The following is a 17,393-nucleotide window of genomic DNA, read 5'->3' on the forward strand; positions in this document are numbered from 1 at the left end:
TCACGTAACACAGACTACGTCCTGGATGCATCCCGTCATGAGCGCACTGACCCTGTCCTGCTCAGAGGAGAACGAAGAGGATTGCTCCAGAGAACTTCCTGACCAGAAGAATTGATGGTTTTCTGTGGGAAGCTGCGGTCCATGGTCTTCTGGCATCTCCGTCGACGTGGAGGACTCTGAGACGCGACATCTAAAATAGGAGTAAAACACACACTACTTAGTGAAGTTGTGAAATGGAGACTGGATTTAAGCTATTTTTGTAAAACTTTTTGATATAACTGTATACATTTACAAAATTAATTGCCACTATAGTAGTTCTTTAGGAATAATCTAGTCCTGTTTTTGAAATCATATGTAATTGGATTTTATAATATATATAATTTTTCATATGTAATTATGTAATTTTATATTTAGTTCTTTATAGAATATCAGACACAGTGGTTTTTATAATTAAGACATTGAAAAATTATGTGAGCATAGTGAAACACTTCATTTATTTGGTAATTCACTAACCTTTTATATGCGTACCTTAGGAAAGTGATTTAAGCAAGCTTTTCCACAGGCCACTGGATATAGCTTACATCTTTATGATGCTTTCTAATTTACAAAATGCTTTTCAGACCCTGTTTTATGTAAACCATACAACACGCCTGTGAGGCAACTCCACTGGGTATTTTTCAGTTAGGAAAAGAGCAGTTCAGAGAAATGAAGCACCTTGTCCTGGAGCTGAGGCTCACACCCTCACCTTCCGATTCCATGTCCAGGCCCCTTTGCCCCACACCCTGCTGTCCCTGCAGAGGCAGGTCGCAGCCCGACACACAGGGTCCCATGTCTCTGTTGATGCAGCTGAGCTCCACAGCTGTGTACCCCTGGGGCCACAGAGACTCAGGGGGCACTTCTTCATTCAAACATGGCCCCCACCCAACCTCATAGTTCTCCTATAAACCCTTCCCCCAAACACTTACCAAGCAGGGGCATGGCTTTGTGATGTTGATTCAGTGGGCTTCTTTCAGCAGCTCACATTTTTCTAAAGTAAAGGGACTGACTCCCTTGTGGGATTTGCCCTGCTGGGTTGTCCTTGCCAGAGGGAGTGTTGAGGGGAGCTGATGAATAGAGGGGCATCCGGAATCTATGTATCAAAAGAGACATCCTTGAACTCCTCTGCTGTGTGTTCCAGACTGACCTCATTATTGCTGATATCAGCCTCCAGACCGATTATGCTTCTGATCTTATTTCATCTTATTGTAAGGATGCTACTAGACAGTTTTTGGAAGGAATGAGCCATTGACTTGGAGTGCTAAAGATTTTTTCTCCGTTTAATGATTTAAACCTGGGGCTGGGAAGTTGGGGCAGGGGGTGGGCAGAGAGGAGGAAGTCATTTTCAGTGCTCTGGGCACTAAGTACCAACTGAATAATAAAAAGGGACTTATCCTTACGCAGTGTTATTATATAGTTAGGTGATGTACTGTACTGAGGAAGAAAGTGAGCAAGAATCATTAATTAATCAGAATACTGTTCCCAAACCATCCGTGATAACACAGAGAAGTTACTGTGTCTCTCTGGCCTCCTCTTCTCCCCACCACCACCACCACTCCTCCTCCTTTCCCTCTTCCTCCTCCTCTTCCTCTCCTCCTCACTCCCTTCTCTCTTTCTCTCTCTCCCTCCCTCCCCACCTCTGAAATACAAGTAAGAAAAAGGAACTCGGAGCCTTGAGGATCACTTGACTCAGTGATTTTTCAAACATCTTTTGGTGAAAAAGACTCATTTTTCAAATGAATTCTTAAACAGAATCTCAATATTTGTAACAGATTCTTTTTTAAATATTGCTGTCCTGCTTGAAACAAGATGAAGGCCTGAAGCCCAATTAAAACAGCCCCCAGCACTGCTATGCAAACCTAAAACTCCTTAGAATACAGTGTCAGAATCATCAATTGTAACCATTTATATGGATGAGTAAACTGAGATCCTAAGAGTTCACACAGTGAGGTCAAACTTAGACCTAGATCCTGAGTCTCCTAGTCTACTGCATTTCATATGGTATGTTATATAGATCTATGTTGTAAATATATGTGTACATTATGCTCATGCACACATTCCTGAATATATGTAGGATTTATAATTTACGTCTTGAATGATAACATAAGTCAAATCCAGGCTGATAGGTAGTCATTAGCCCTGAGAAAAGTTTCAGAATGGCTGGAGAAACTTGTGTTTCCTCTGACAGCTCTTTGAATATTAGGAAGCTGCAGGGAGACAAGTTTTGAGAGAAGGCCCTGAAGGAGCTCTTTCCTTGTGTCCCCCAGAGATGAGTGAGATTCTCAAACACCCCAAGTTACTTTTATAAATTAGTATCTATAATTGTGAAAGTACAGACTATTTGTCGTTGCCAAATTAATGGTATGAAGTGTCCCTCCCCTTCCTGGGAGTGTTTTACTAATTTGTTTCTAGTGAGGAAAACACAGAAGATGCTCAAGTCACTTGGCATCAAGATCCTCAGGAAGCAGTTCACTGGCGGACGCCTCATAGGTTAACTTTACCATTTGGTGCCACTTTCCTTCCTGCTTCCTAATCGAACACCTAATGGAAAAGGCCTACAAAAATCATAATGAAATTATTTATTGGGCATTTTGTGCCATACATTCATGACGGATAATTTGCATATATTATTTCATTATCTTCTTAAAACAACCCCATGAGGTAGAAACTATGATCATCCTCATTTTGTAAACAAGTTTAGGATTAGAGAGAGTTGCTGATCTTTGCCTCAGGGTGATTCAGCACCTACGTGTGGAAACTGGGGCTCAAGGCAAGTCTTGCAGAGCCCATTCTCTTAAACCACTGCAGAGCCAGTTAGAGCCATTGTGTGTGACACTGGCGGCAGAGCTGGGGTCCGTGGGTCAGTTTTACAAAGAGGCAGATTCAAGTTCGGTGTGCTAAGGAACTTTCTGGTAGTCAGAACACATCAGGAAAGAATTCCCGAGGAGTAAGTGGAAACCATGTCCCAGGAAGTGTGCTGTCAGTCTGAACTCCTTACTGGAAGACTGTTGCTGAGGAGGTTCAGGGTCTGAACTGGCTGGACCATTTGAGCACTGTCTGAGATTTCTTCCTCTTTATGCTTCTGTGACCTCTGAACCCACAGATAAATGCCCCAAGAGATGCTCAAAGAAACATATGGTGGGGAGTCATTAAGAATCCTTATTCAATGCAAGGAGAATCCCCCAATTATTTCAGAGTGAGTTGACATTTATATAGCCCATCTTTCTTTAAGTCAACTCTATTGTTGTGGTCATTGTAAACTCTTCTCTCTTGACCCACTGACTCAGATTGTAGGATTTAAAAATCTCAATGTTCTTAAATGCTTCCATCTCACTTTACTAAAGAGTGACCTGGCTTAGCCTTCCTTACGTATTTAATCTCAGAATATTGACCGAGCACCAACAATGAGCCAAGCACAGTACTAGGCACTATGGTAAAGTAGGGCAAAAGCCGACCATTTCCTGGGGTCTACTTACTGTTGGCTAAGAAGTTAAAAGCTTCTCAGGTAGTCAGAATTGAATAGCTTCTCTTTAATTTTTTAATTTTAAAAATAACCTATTTCCATTAAAAAAAAATCAAGTAGTATGGAATTGAATAAAGATAAAAGATAGCCTATCTCACTTTCCCAAGGTAGCTATCACTAATACTTTCATGAGAATTTTTACTCAAAGGAAATCATACTGTTGTATCTTTCTTTTGACTTAATATATTATGGTCATTTTTTTCATGGTGATGATACATAGATTAATGTTATACCTCAAATGTCTCTATAAAATATCACTACCCAGATAACACCTAATTTCTGTAGCCAACAATCTATTGATGAACACTTAGACTAATTTAAGTTGTCTTCTGTTACTAACAATGCCACAGTGAACATTCTCATATTCATTAAATCCTTTTCCTCATATATCTATGCACTCTTATGCCAGTATGTCTATAGTGAGGATGCATTCATAAAAGTAAATTACTACATCAAAGTTATGTCCATTTTAATTTTGGTGTAAATTGCTTTACAATGGTGTGTTAGTTTCTGCTGTATAACAAAGTGAATCAGCTATATGTATACATATGTCCCCCTATCCCCTCCCTCTTGCATCTCCCTCCCATCCTCCCTATCCCACGCCTCTAGGTGGTCACAAAGCACCGAGCTGATCTCCCTGTGCTAGGCGGCTGCTTCCCACTAGCTATCTATTTTACATTTGGTAATGTATATATGTCCATGCCACTCTCTCACTTCGTCCCAGCTCACCCTTCCCCCTCCCCGTGGAGGACTGACTTTTAAATTAGCTAACTTGGGTGAGAGGCCTTGGTAAAGTGCAAAGCACAACACAAATGCACTTTGAGCCTTGGTTTCCCCATCTCTGTGAGGGGATAGTATTCCCCTGACTCTTCCCAAACCAGTTCAGCTCAGCAACCATTTCCTGAGCACCTGCAGGATGCCAGACAAGATACAGGGTCTTGAAGTAGTTCTGATTCCCAAATCAAGAAGCTCATAGTCTAAAACCCTTTTTTCCTTTCTTTCCTTTTTTCTCAAAAACCTTGTATTTTTCCTTAAAGGAGTGAGAAGTTAGGGGTTTGGTTAATAAGAACCCCTGAAGAGAGGCCCTTTATCACTCTCTTAAATTTGAATAATTCCAAAATAATATTAACAACACCCTTTGACTAGAAATGAAAGAAAAGGAACATACTGTATGAAGGGCCTCTCCAATAATAAATTCTAAGCAGCTGTAAAAATACAGAGTCAAATGATACTTTCATAAAGTATTTGCAAAATTAGAAAGTATTATCCTTTTTCTAGGGGGAAATGGACATTTTTATTTTCTCTGCTAAGTAAAATGCAACTATTTCAAAAGTCAACAAACTTGAATTTTACAATATACAGAACAAAAAGAACTAAGCTAACATTAAAACAACTTACATACTTTATTGCATATAAATTTTGAGGATGAAAAGAACTTTAAATAGAATACGCCCATGAAACTTAACTTTAGAAATAAAATCCCAAGATGTTTTAACTATAGCTATCCACGTGTAATATCATTGTGCCTGCATGATGGTTATGTAAATATTAAATGCAGTTCTGTATTTGCTTTCTTCATATGACTTTTTAACATTTAACTAATACTACTTTTGTTCTTTTTTTTTTAAGTTTGAATTTCACTCTCAGGGTACAGGGGTGGTCTGAGGGAAAGTGCAGTCAGATTAATAGCTATGACCCTTCTTCATTCCTGTTCCCCTATCACTAAAATATTATCTGTCACTTTACCCTGTTTATTCCTTATACATTATTTATCAATTTGTAATGATCTATTTGTTTTTTGTCTTCCTTAATAACAGGAGTAAGAATGAGAGTACGTTCCTTGATGGCAGGGATTTATCTGTCTCATTCACCATTGTAGGAAGGATCTAGCACCATGGAGGAGGATCTAACACAGTGCCTGTCACATAGTAGGTGTTCAGTGCATACTTGCCAGATTGAATGTATAATGCGCTGTCCATAGCTAAGACTTAGTTCCCACTTTAACTCTCATGCCCTTGTATTCATTTATTCACTTTAAACACTTAACTGAGTGCTACCAGATGCCAAACACTGCAAAGTCCTAGAGATACAGTGTAAAACATATGTGATCCTAACCCCTATGTGATTTATATTTTATGCAAAGGACAGTCAACTGAAATTAACCAAAGCTTTTTACACTTATTTTCTTTATTCCCCTTTTTTATTCCATAGCTGAACTTCATCCATTTAATGTTCACTGTCTCAAGAAAGGTGTGTGGCATCAGAAAGCAGAGGAACACGTGCTCTTTTAAGTTTCAAAAGTCTGGCTCCTTAGGGAATTGGAAAGGATTCATGATTTAGATCAAAGATCTGAGAGCACATATGATGTGGAAGAGCAAGGCTTTCCTACTCCCTGTCTAGGAAATAATTCCCCTGGCTGTGGGAGAGGAAAAAGAACAAAAATGTTGGTGGGACTCAGAGAAAGGGGATGGGCCCCACTTCCTGGACCACCTTCTTGGGATCAGCAAAACCCAATTATATGAGTTAGTGTTGAGAGCAGAGGAGACCCATTCCTCACTGTACCCTAGGATGGAGATGATTGCATGGTGTGTATAGGCAGATAGAGCCTTGGACACCTTCAGTGAGCTTCCTCTAGCCCAGTGTGGTCCAAACTGGAAGATCATATTGATTTCCATGAACCCAAAAGGATGCCAGGAGTAGCAGGAAGACCCACTGGACCTAAATGAGGATTTTTTCCATTCGGTCCACATGGCCTCTCAGTGAAACCCAACTTGGATAGTGACAACAGGCCATCTAAACCCAGAGTGCCCTGGCACTAAGTAAGCCTCCCAGAGTTTAGCAATGACTCCCCAGAATGGAGGGAGACTGCAAGTTGACTGAGATTAGTATTGGTCGAGATCACTTATTCCCTACCCCTGATGTTTCCTTCCTCATGAAGGGAGCTCCTTTCAAGAGTAACACTTCTGGCCTATCTGCCTCTGCATTCACAGGTAGTGACTGACATGCGTGGTGAGCTTGGGAGAAAGAAAAAGACATGTACTGTTTCTAGAACATTTCTTAATATATTCCTCTTTCTCTGATCCATGCAAACACTGCCTATTTGTTTTTCAGGTCTTTCTCATTTATTACCTGCATAATGGCAATGGAGGCAATATACCTATCTCCCTCTCTACCACACCTGTCCCCATCAACCTACCCACCACACTTCTGTCAGAATTGTCTTTCTGAAACACACATCTGATTCTATTGCCCCCTTGCTGCTCTTCAGTTCCTAGCACCTGCCATTTTCTGACCCTTTCCTCTCTTCCTCCAGCAGCATTTCTCACCCCCAACAGTCACTCAGATAGACTGTTCTGTCTAGGGAATGTCTCCTGCCTCATTCCCTCAGCAGATTCCTTCTCATCCTTCCAAGACACCCCTCGATACACCTCTTCTGTGAAGATCCTGACACATGCTGCTTCCCCCCAGCCAGCACCAGCACTCTAGGTGCTATCTCTTGTTCATACCTCTGTCCAGCCCCTCTTCCCACTCGGGGGTGGTGGAGTATGAACTTCCATCCCAAGAGGAGTTGCTGACCTATTTGTCCAGACACCCACTGGGGTACTACATTTATTTACTAATTTATTTCTATCTAGTGAACTGGGTTACTGGGTCGTCAGGGCTTGAGATCTGGCCCTACCCTCTCTTGTGTGCTTCCTGTCTCCATGTGGTAACAAGCATCAGAGCTCTGGTTAAAGCCAACTAGACCCTCTCACTGTGGCTGTCCCACTCAACATCACAGCTAGGTGAGTAAATCAGGGGGAGTTGGGAGGGAAATGGGAAGATAGAAGATTGGCTCAGATAGTCTGTTGTTTCTTATTTATATATTGTTGCATTGGGGTATTTTTATCTACATTCTGGAGGGTGAGAAGGTTAACTGGGAGGAGACATGCTCTAAAATCCTACCCCATCTCCCTATCACTGCAAACCTTTTAATAAAGCCTCTGTCACACTATACTTGCAATTAATTTGGGTGGGAAAGGGAGGCATGTGTCTCTCTTACTAGACTTTGAGCCCTTTAAGTCAGAGTCCATACCTTATTCTTTATCCCTCTCACAGAACATGGCACAGTAATGTTCAATAAATGCTTACAGAATACATTTTAAAAGTGATTCATTGCTTTCAAAAACTCTTTTGGCTGTTTCCTGCTTCTGGCAGAAAAAAACAAAGTGAATGAAAAAGAAAATGAGATGGGAGTTTAAGCACATCTACACCAGCTAGTTCTACTAAAGTTGGAATGATGTAATGGATTTTTCTAGAAGAAGGAAGTGTATGCTGCATAAGTTTGACCATAAAACTCACAGTGTGATTGCAGTGGAAGGGTTGTAAAGCACATACACAAATATTGTTGATTTGCCCAAGATTTTGAAAAATACAACAGAATGATTTTGGTATGGAAGGGTAGGTAAAGCCTGAAACCAAAATACATGTGCGTTTCAAGGCAACAGTGTTAAACTTCTATTCTTACAGGTGAATTAATCATGTTGCTAAAGAGTTGATTTGGTACAAGGCAGTTATGTATCGCCACAGTACTCTGAAGGTGCAGAAATTATCCCGTCTATAAGTCCATTGGAATTGCTTGTGTGTGCTGTTTCGCAATAGAGAAATACATCTTTCATTAGCAAAATATGGGGTGAGAAAACAGGAAGACAAAAGAAATTGGGTGGATAATAAAGTTACCTTGGCATATAGACAGTTCAGGTCAGGCATTTCTCTGAAATGGAATATGAAAAGATGTTTGTGGGGAGATCCTATTTCTATATGCTGAGTAGTTTTATCATTCAGGGAAGTAATCGATGCATTTAATCTAATGCCAGCTTTTTATTTTTGTGCAGTGATCACATGGGTTATATATAGTTCTGTGATCACCACTAAAAAATAAAAAGCTGGCACCAAATTAAATGCATGGATTACTTCTCTGAGTAATGTGTGTGTGCACAAACACATACATTTATATGTGTATATGTACACACATACACCCTTTAGAGGAATAAGAAATATTTAATAGACTAACGTCTACAGAATTTCAAGAATGTGATGAAACGGTGGCCCCTCACTCACAAATGTAGCCCCTACTATGACTCATACAAGGTGAAAAGTCTATGAAGTTATCTCAGTTTTCCCACTGTTGCTAAGATTGTTCATTGATTATATTCCTTCTGTCTCTGAGTAGCATATTCCTGATTAGTATTTCACCAAGTTTAAGACTCTGTCAATTATAAGACTTACCATTATTTTTTCTATCACCAAAAATTTTTAAAAAGCATCTAAAATATGACATAGTACTTTGGATTTTTGTCTTATGTCTTTTTAAGTAAACTTAAGAGCTATTTGAACATAGTTTTTATCATGTGTATATGTAAAGGAAAATGAAATACAAATAAATTGTGATATTCCTAAAACTTCTGTATATTCAGAGTGGAACTCTTCTGAAACTCTCTTTTAAATTTATTTATTTTTATTTATTTATGGCTGTGTTGGGTCTTCGTTTCTGTGCGAGGGCTTTCTCTAGTTGTGGCAAGCGGGGACCACTCTTCATCGCGGTGCGCGGACCTCTCACTATCGCAGCCTCTCTTGTTGCGGAGCACAGGCTCCAGACACGCAGGCTCAGTAATTGTGGCTCACGGACCCAGTTGCTCCGCGGCATGTGGGATCCTCCCAGACCAGGGCTCGAACCCGTGTCCCCTGCATTGGCAGGCAGATTCGCAACCACTGCGCCACCAGGGAAGCCCTGAACCTCTCTTTTAAATCAGAGTTTTCATCCACATTTTTCACGATAACATCCTCTCTGCCATCAAAATGAAACATTTCTTAAAGGACTGTTCCACTACTATCCCTAGGAATTTCTCCCCAAGTCTTGACATCTATTCTGAGTTTTGATGCTGGTACTTTTTTTGATCTTTTCAAAAAGATTTAGTAGAAGATTTTTAGACAATAATCAGGATTCATATTCCTTCCTCAAATAGTCCTTAAATGCTTTATTTACTGAAAAGTAAAGTAACAGTCCATTCATACCACAAGAAAAACAACCAAGTTCATGCATGCACAGGCAAAGACAACTGTATCATTATGGTTACCTTTTGCAGTTTTGGTTGTATAAGGGTGAACCTAACTGCCTTCCTGGCCAACAGGAAGTGGAAGACGTCATGGGTTGTAAGACACACCTTGTCGTATGTTCGGTTCCCCTGAGGTGAGAATTTGTTTGAACTAGGGGGGAAAGAAAAAAACATGGTAGGAAAATAGAGAAATAGGACTGACACAAAGGGAAGGGAGAAAAGCCCATACAAGAGTGTGATGTCAAGCAAAGCCCATCTATCAGAAGGTGTGGAGGGGGTGATGGCACTTTAGCTCAGTCCCACAAGGGAGCTCTGGGGACAGTGTAAGTCCTCCTTCAGTTGTCCAAGTAGAGGCCAGGGAGCTGGAGTATTTATACCACTGCACCAACAGTCATTGGTTAAGCATGGGAGGTCCAGGAGGGAGATATGAATTTCTAGGTCCTTCTAGCTCTGTGTAGGCAAAGTGGGTTCATGCAGCCCTACAACAAAGAGATGTAGGTGCTGGATGTTGGGAGTAAAATCACACAGAGCTAATGTTCATGAAAGTTGTAGAGGGATCCGAGAGCACTAACCATGACTGTTACACATCCCAGTTTCAAAGACATTTAAATGTGAAAAATATATGTCTTAGAACTGATGAAATGTGGTACGAAGGATCAAATTTCCTTCGTCCTGGCTCATCTCATAGCATCCTTAAAATTGAGTTAAAGATGAAATGTCTTAACAAATGAAAACAGAATGGCCTTTCTAAAAAATTATTTAATTCAATCAAAATTACTTTAAAAGCTATTCCTAAAAATCCTAACAGAAAATACTTGAAAGAGATCAAGTGATTTGTACCCCTACATTGACAGGAGTTGGATGTCTAAACTATCCAGGACAGAAACTGTATTATTTACTCTGTGAAGTCAATCTTTAAGTCTATTCAAACTCCCTCAGTAATCTACACCAGTGCCGTCTTTCCTGCCAATTTCAAAGAAATTAGAAACAAACCTCCCCCATCTGTGATATGAGGCTTCCCTAGAATTATTGATTAATTACCTAAGATATGATAAAAAAAATGTTTAAAACACAGTAATACTCTATGTTGGGGAGGGTACATGACATCAATATTCTCAAGTATTTTTAGGGCATTTATAAATCACTATAAACTTTCTGGAAATCAGTCTTGGAATACCTATCAAGAACCTTAAAAATATTCAAACTTTTTGACCCTATAGTTCTACTACTATGAATTTATCCTCACAAATGACCACAATTTTAGACCAGAAAAAAATTGTATTGAAAAGGTTTTCTGAAGCACTATTTAAAATAGAAATAAGTACCTGTAGACCTCAAACCAGGAGAATATCTATTGATAAGTAAAATATATCTAACATGATGGAAAATATTTAATAATATTTAATGACCCAGGGAAAATGTCACAATATAACATTAAGTGGAAATAAAAGAAAACAGAAGTCTGTTTACAGTATGATACAACAGTATTTTATATATAAGTACCATAGAACTTGAAGAAAATATTAGATGACATTATTAGTGATATTTATTTTATTCATTATACTTTTCTATATTTTAAAAATTCTCTACAGTGAGTATTTTATAAGAAAAAATAAATGTTAGTAATTTTAGGTATGTATGGAAAAAATTATACGTGAGCTGATGATATTTTTTATTTCCCCTTCATTTCCTAGGAGAGTTTTGCTTTAGAACTCTGTACACAATCTGGTAAAAGTTTTTAATGCTATAACATAAGGGCTGGAAAAAGGACTGATTGGGCTGTGGGTATGAATGAGACCTGACCTGTATCCTCAATAATTAAATTGATTATTGTGGCAACAAAAAAAAAAATTGCATTTAAAATTTCTCTCTACAACACTTGTGTGGCCAGATTCACTGCCTTAATGCTTATTCAGGATTTTTCTCTTGCTAGAGAAATAGGATTGTCACAGATGTGATACTTCCTTTTTCATTCTCTAGGGTGGGCCAAGTTTGATGGTAGCATAAAGACTGAGACCTTCACTGCTATTGTGGATGTCAATTAAAATATTCCTGAGCAGTAGCATTGAGTAACCATCCTGCAGGACACCCCGAGTTTGCCATCTGTATCTTGCCATTTTCAAAGATCCTGGACCTAATTTCTCTCCACTGAAAATATTTATGCAGTAAAAACAGCAATGGATTCCAGCAGAGTTGATGTGTCATTAGGTTTTCCAGATTAATTATTTGCACCTAGAGCCAGGTCTGAAGTATTCTGCCTTTGGACACAGTGCCTGGTACAGGACTCTGCCCTGAAAACCGAGCCTCTGAATAATGTCTTCGCAAGAAGCACAAAATCTTAGAGTCGATATGGACTTGTAAATCCCTCTTGTCCAACCATCTTTCAAATGAAAGGAGCCTTTTAAAGCACTCCTGACCGATAGCTATTCAGAGCGTTGCTGGGATACTCCTATTGAGGAGGAACTTGCTAACTCCTTAAAAAAATTCTTATTTCCCTAAAGATGATTTTTTTAAAAAGTTATCTCATAACATTCATCAAAGACATTGATCCATCAACAAGAACTAACCTGTGACTTAGCCTCCTCACATGGATTTCCTTTGCTGGTGGGGATGGCTCCCCACCGGAGACTAGGCTGGATGCCAGTCCCTTTCACCCCCATCCCACCATGGTGTTTATAGTACATGTGAATAAGATACATGGCGCCATCTACACGGAAACTGTGACTCCTCTCATGTTAGGGGTTGGATCACACCCCCTCCCCAAATTCCCGAAGGCAACTAGGCTAACCACTATGCCACCAACCTTGGGGTGTGACCTTATTTGGAGATAAGCTCTTTACAAAGATAATGAAGTTAAAATGAGGTCATTAAGGTGAGCCTTAACCAATATCACTAGTGTCCTTATAAAAAGGGGAAAATTTGAAACATACAGACACACACAGGGAGAACACCGTGTGAAGACTGACTGATGTTACCACAAGCCAAGGAACTACCCGTAGCTAGGAGAGAGGCCTGGAGCAGAGCCTTCCCTAGAGCCTCCAGAAGGAGCATGGCCCTGCCAACACCTCCATCTCTTGGCTTCAGACTCCAGAATGTGAGACAATGCATTTCTGTTGTTTAAGTCACTCAGTTTGTAGTACTTTGTTCCAGCAGTCCTAGCAAACTAATACACCCTCCAAATCCAGAATTGCCCCTTCTAAATTAGGAAAACAGTAATAATCACAGTATTAGCTACCTGAGTGACTAATATCATTGTTGGTCATTCTTTGTGGAGGTGCATTCTTGTCCTACTGAGATCAAAAGTCAGCTCTCCTGGAGGCACACCTCAGCCTCTTCCCTTGCTGTGTGAGCTCACAAGACAGACCACCATCTGATCCATTGTGGGTAACAGTAAGAACAAACCTCCAAGGGGCCCATTTGGGTGATGTTCAGGCCAATATTTAAGAGGCCCATGGTTGCACATTAGAATCACCTGGAGAGAATTTAAAAATCACAAAGCCTAGCCAGACCCCAGATCCATTAAACTGAATCCCTGGGAGTAGGACCCAGGCACCTATGTCTTGAAGATCCCCAAGGGATTACAGTGTGTAGCCAAGGTTGAGAATCATTGCCCTAGACTATCTTTGAATCCAGGTAACTGAAACTTCCCAGGGAGCAGCCTGCCGAAAATGAAAGTTACATTCTTGGTGCATATATTCTTAGAGTCACAAAATTGAAAGTGCAATCTCAACAATGCTTACAATCAGATACACACACGTACCCTCCAATTGCATGATTTCCTCTGATAAAACTTCCCCACTTTGCACATTTGAAAACTGCCGCTAAATTCCATTTTTTAAATGTCAATAATAATGCCACGAACTCACATTTATAGAGAATTTACAATTTAAAGTTTGCATCTCACGATAACCTGGTGAAGTAGTCAGGGTAAGCATTCTTTCTATTTTGCATATGAGAAAACTGAGGCTCAGATAAGTTATGTGACTTTCTCAAGCCATGTTACAGTTACCAACTTGTTCCAATTTCCCTGGGACTTCCCTGGTTTTAGAAACTGGAGGCCCCACATCGCGGGAGCCCCTCATTCTTTGGCAAACCAGGGTGGCTGGTCACCCTGCACCTACAGCAAGAGGCTGAGTCCCAGTTACCTGCTCTGAAGGACTGTAGAGCATGTGTAAGCCAATCCCTCCTTTTGCAGGGAGAAGGAAAGACTTGTATGAGTCTCCAGAGCCCCTGCTGGATCTCCTTCCACTCTGAGATGGCTGTAGAGGGGCTACCAGGGCACAAAGAAAGAAAAGTGATGGGGTCTCCTCCCCCAACCATATTTATGGTACATTCCCTAGGATTCAAAATTCCCAGGCTACAGAGCAGAAAGCTGTGTCAAGTTTGCTTCTGTTTTGTTTTGTTATTGTTGGGCTTATAGTTTTGGTTTATTTAATATTTTTTTTAAATAATCATACAGAGAAATGACTTTCTTGGGGGTGTAACAATTCTATGAATTTTTTAATGTAACATGTATAGACACATTTGACCACCACCATAATGAAGAAATAGAACAGTTTTATTGACCCACAAGCTCCTTCCTTCCATCCTTTTGTAGACATACTTGCCCCATCCCCAAATTCTGGCAATCACTGCTCTATTCTCCATAACTTTTGGAGAATAATTCCATAATTTTTGTCTTTTTGAGAATATATAAATAATCATAGAGTGTGTAAACTCCTGAGACTGGCTTCTTTTACTCAGCATAATGCCTCTGAGATTCATCCAGGTCATTGCATGTATCAAGTTTGTTCATTTTCATTACTGAGTAGTATTCCATTGTATGGGTGGACCACAGTTTATTCATGCATTCACCTACTGAAAGACATTTGGGTTGTTTCCAGGTTTTGCTGATAATGAATAGAGCTGTTATAAACATTCATGTTTGGTGTTTGTTTTTCAATTGTGGTTAAAAAAATCCCACATAATATAAAATTTGTGTACTGGTTTTTATATAAACATAAGAGTTCACTTCTCTAAGGGAAATATCCAGAGGCAAGATTGCTTGAGCATGTGTTCTGTTCACTTTTTATTGCTGCCATAACAAATTATCACAAACTTAGTAGATTAAGCAATACAAATTTATTATTATCTCACAGTTCCATAAGTCAGAAGCCTAAAATGGGTCTTAGCGGGCTAAATCCAAGCTGTTAGTAGGGCTGCATTCCTTTCTGGAAGCTGTAGGAAAGAACTCACTTTCTTGCTCATTCAGTTACTGGCAGAATTCAGTTCCTTGCAGTTGTAGAACTAAGAACACTATTTACTTCCTTGGCTCATGGCTCCCTTGCTGCCCTTTCAAAGCCATTCACATCACATCTCTCTCTGACCCAGACAAGAAAGAGTCTCTGCTTTTAAGGACTCAGTTGATTTGATTAGATTGGGCCCACCCAGATAATCCAAGATAATGTCACCATTTCGAAGTCCATACCCTGGGGAATGGACAAGATGGCAGAGTAGGGAGACCCTGAGCTCACCTCCTCCCAGAGACACGCCAAAATTACAACTATTTACATAGCAGCTATTGATGAGAAAAACCAGAGGACGAGCAGGAAGAATCTTCTACAACTAAAGATATAAAGAAGGAAACACAATAAGATGGGTAGGGTGGAGGTGGGGTATAGTCAAGACCATACCCCTGTTGGGTGACACACAAATGAGAGGATAATTATAATTGCAGAAGTTGTCCCTAAGGAGCAAGTGGCCCAAGTCCCACATTGCGCTCCCCAGCCCAGGGGTCTTGCACTAAGAAGATGAGCCCCCAGAACATTTAGCTTTGAACGCCTGTGGGCAACCCAGAGGGCTATGAGAATTAGAGAATCTACACTTCAAGGGCCCACACAAAATCTCACACACTCCAGGACCCAGGGCAGAAGCAGTAATTTGAAAGGAACCTGGTTCAGACCCACCTGCTGATTTTAGAGAGCCTCCCAAGAGGCAGGAAACAACTGAAGCTCACCCTGGGACATAGACACAGGTGGCAGTCATTTTGGGGAACTTGTCCTACCATGTGGACACTGGTGCTGGCAAGCCCCATTTTGGAATCCTGCCTCTAGCTTATTAGCTCTGAGACCCAGACCCACCCACTAGACTGTTGGCACCAATACTGGGACACCTCAGGCCAAGCAAATAGCTTGGCCCACCAACCAGCAGTCCTAAGACTCCCTGAGCTCGCGGCTGCCCGGACCTGGCCCTGTCCACCACAGGGCCCAGGACCTAGCCACACACACCAGTGCACCAGCACTATGCCCTGAACCCCAAGACCCCTGCAGCAGGAGACCCTGAGACTGGCTCCACCCACCAGTGAGCCAGCAAGAGCTCTGGGACCAGTCTCACACACCAATGTGTAGGCATCAGCCCTCGGACCCCCTGAGCCCCAGCCCTGCCCACCAGCAGGCTGAAAACACCAACCCCAGGACCCCCAGGGCCCTGTAGCCAGATACTTTGGGACCTGACTCTGCCCACCAGTCAGTTGGCACTAGCCCCAGGACCCTCTGGGACTTGGCCCTGCCCATCAGTGGGCCAATACCAGTTCTGGGACCCCCTGAGCCCTGCAGCCAGAGACCCCAGGACCTGGTTCCATCAACCAGTGGGCAGGCACTAGCCCCAGGATCTGGCCTCACACACCAGTGGGTGGACGTCAGCCCCAGGGCCACCACATCCCCACATCCTGCTGTATCAGGACCCAGCCCATCCAACATCGTGCCAGCACCAGCCCCAGGACCCCCTTGACCCCGGCCCCCACCCACCAGTGGGTGGATATCAGATCTGAGACACCTTGGAATCCTCAGTCAGCCACCCCAGGATCCAGCCCCACTTACGAGCAAGTGGACACTAGATTTAGGACATGCCAGACCCCACAGCCAGCCACGTCAGGAACTGGACCCACTCACCATCAGGCCAACACTAGATCCAGGACCACCAGCCCACAACCGCACCCTTCAGAATAGGACTCTGTCCACCAGAGGTCCATCACTAGCCCCAGGACTCCCTGGGGCCTGCAGCCAGCAGCTTGTGACCCAGTCCCACCCACCAGTGGCCAGAAGTTTCCACAAGGCAGGTCCTGGCAAGCAACCAGACTGGGGACCAGCCACACCTACTAGACCACAGCCTACCACAACAGAAGGACCCATACAGCCCCAAAATAAGGCACCCCTAAAGCATATATCTCTGGTGATCAGAGTGGAGTGCACTGCATAGGATGTCTCCTACAAAAGGCCACTTCTCCAAAGTTGGGAAGTGTAACCAACCTACAGAATACATATATATAAAAACAGAAAATTAAGCAAAAAGAGGCAACAGAGGAATATGTAAATGAAGGAACAAGATTAAAACCCCAGAACAAGAACTAAGTGAAATGGCATTAGGCAATCTACCTGATAAAGTATTCAAGGTAATGATCATAAACATGTTCAAAGAAACTCCAGAGAAGATTGGATGAACAGAGTGAGAAGTTAGAATTTTTTAACAAAGAATTAGAAAATATATAGAAGAACCAAGCAGAGATAAGGAATATAATCATTAAAGTGAAAAATACACTAAAAGCAATTAACAGTAGATTAGATGATACAGAGGAACAGATGAATGAGCTGGAAGACAGAGGATTGGAAATCACTGAAGCTGAACAGAAAAAAAGAAAAAGAATAAAAAGAAATGAGGACAGTTTAAGAGACCAACATCAAACATACTAACAGTCACAGTAT

General features: G+C 41.4%; 1 protein-coding gene across 3 annotated transcripts in view; it reads left to right on the top strand.

The window, feature by feature from the left end:
* STXBP4 (syntaxin binding protein 4) overlaps positions 1-17,393 on the top strand; it is a 213,573-nt gene that overhangs the window by 183,896 nt on the left and 12,284 nt on the right. For all 3 annotated transcript variants that reach the window (XM_082371880.1, XM_082371882.1, XM_082371881.1), the window contains one exon: positions 1-17,393. This exon is cut by the window's right edge and continues 12,284 nt beyond it. In XM_082371880.1, the coding sequence (XP_082228006.1) occupies positions 1-115 (115 nt within the window). In that variant the 3' untranslated portion in view covers positions 116-17,393.

The sequence above is a fragment of the Balaenoptera borealis genome (genome assembly GCF_965194805.1).
Source record: "Balaenoptera borealis genome assembly, chromosome: 20".
Lineage (NCBI taxonomy): Eukaryota > Metazoa > Chordata > Mammalia > Artiodactyla > Balaenopteridae > Balaenoptera > Balaenoptera borealis.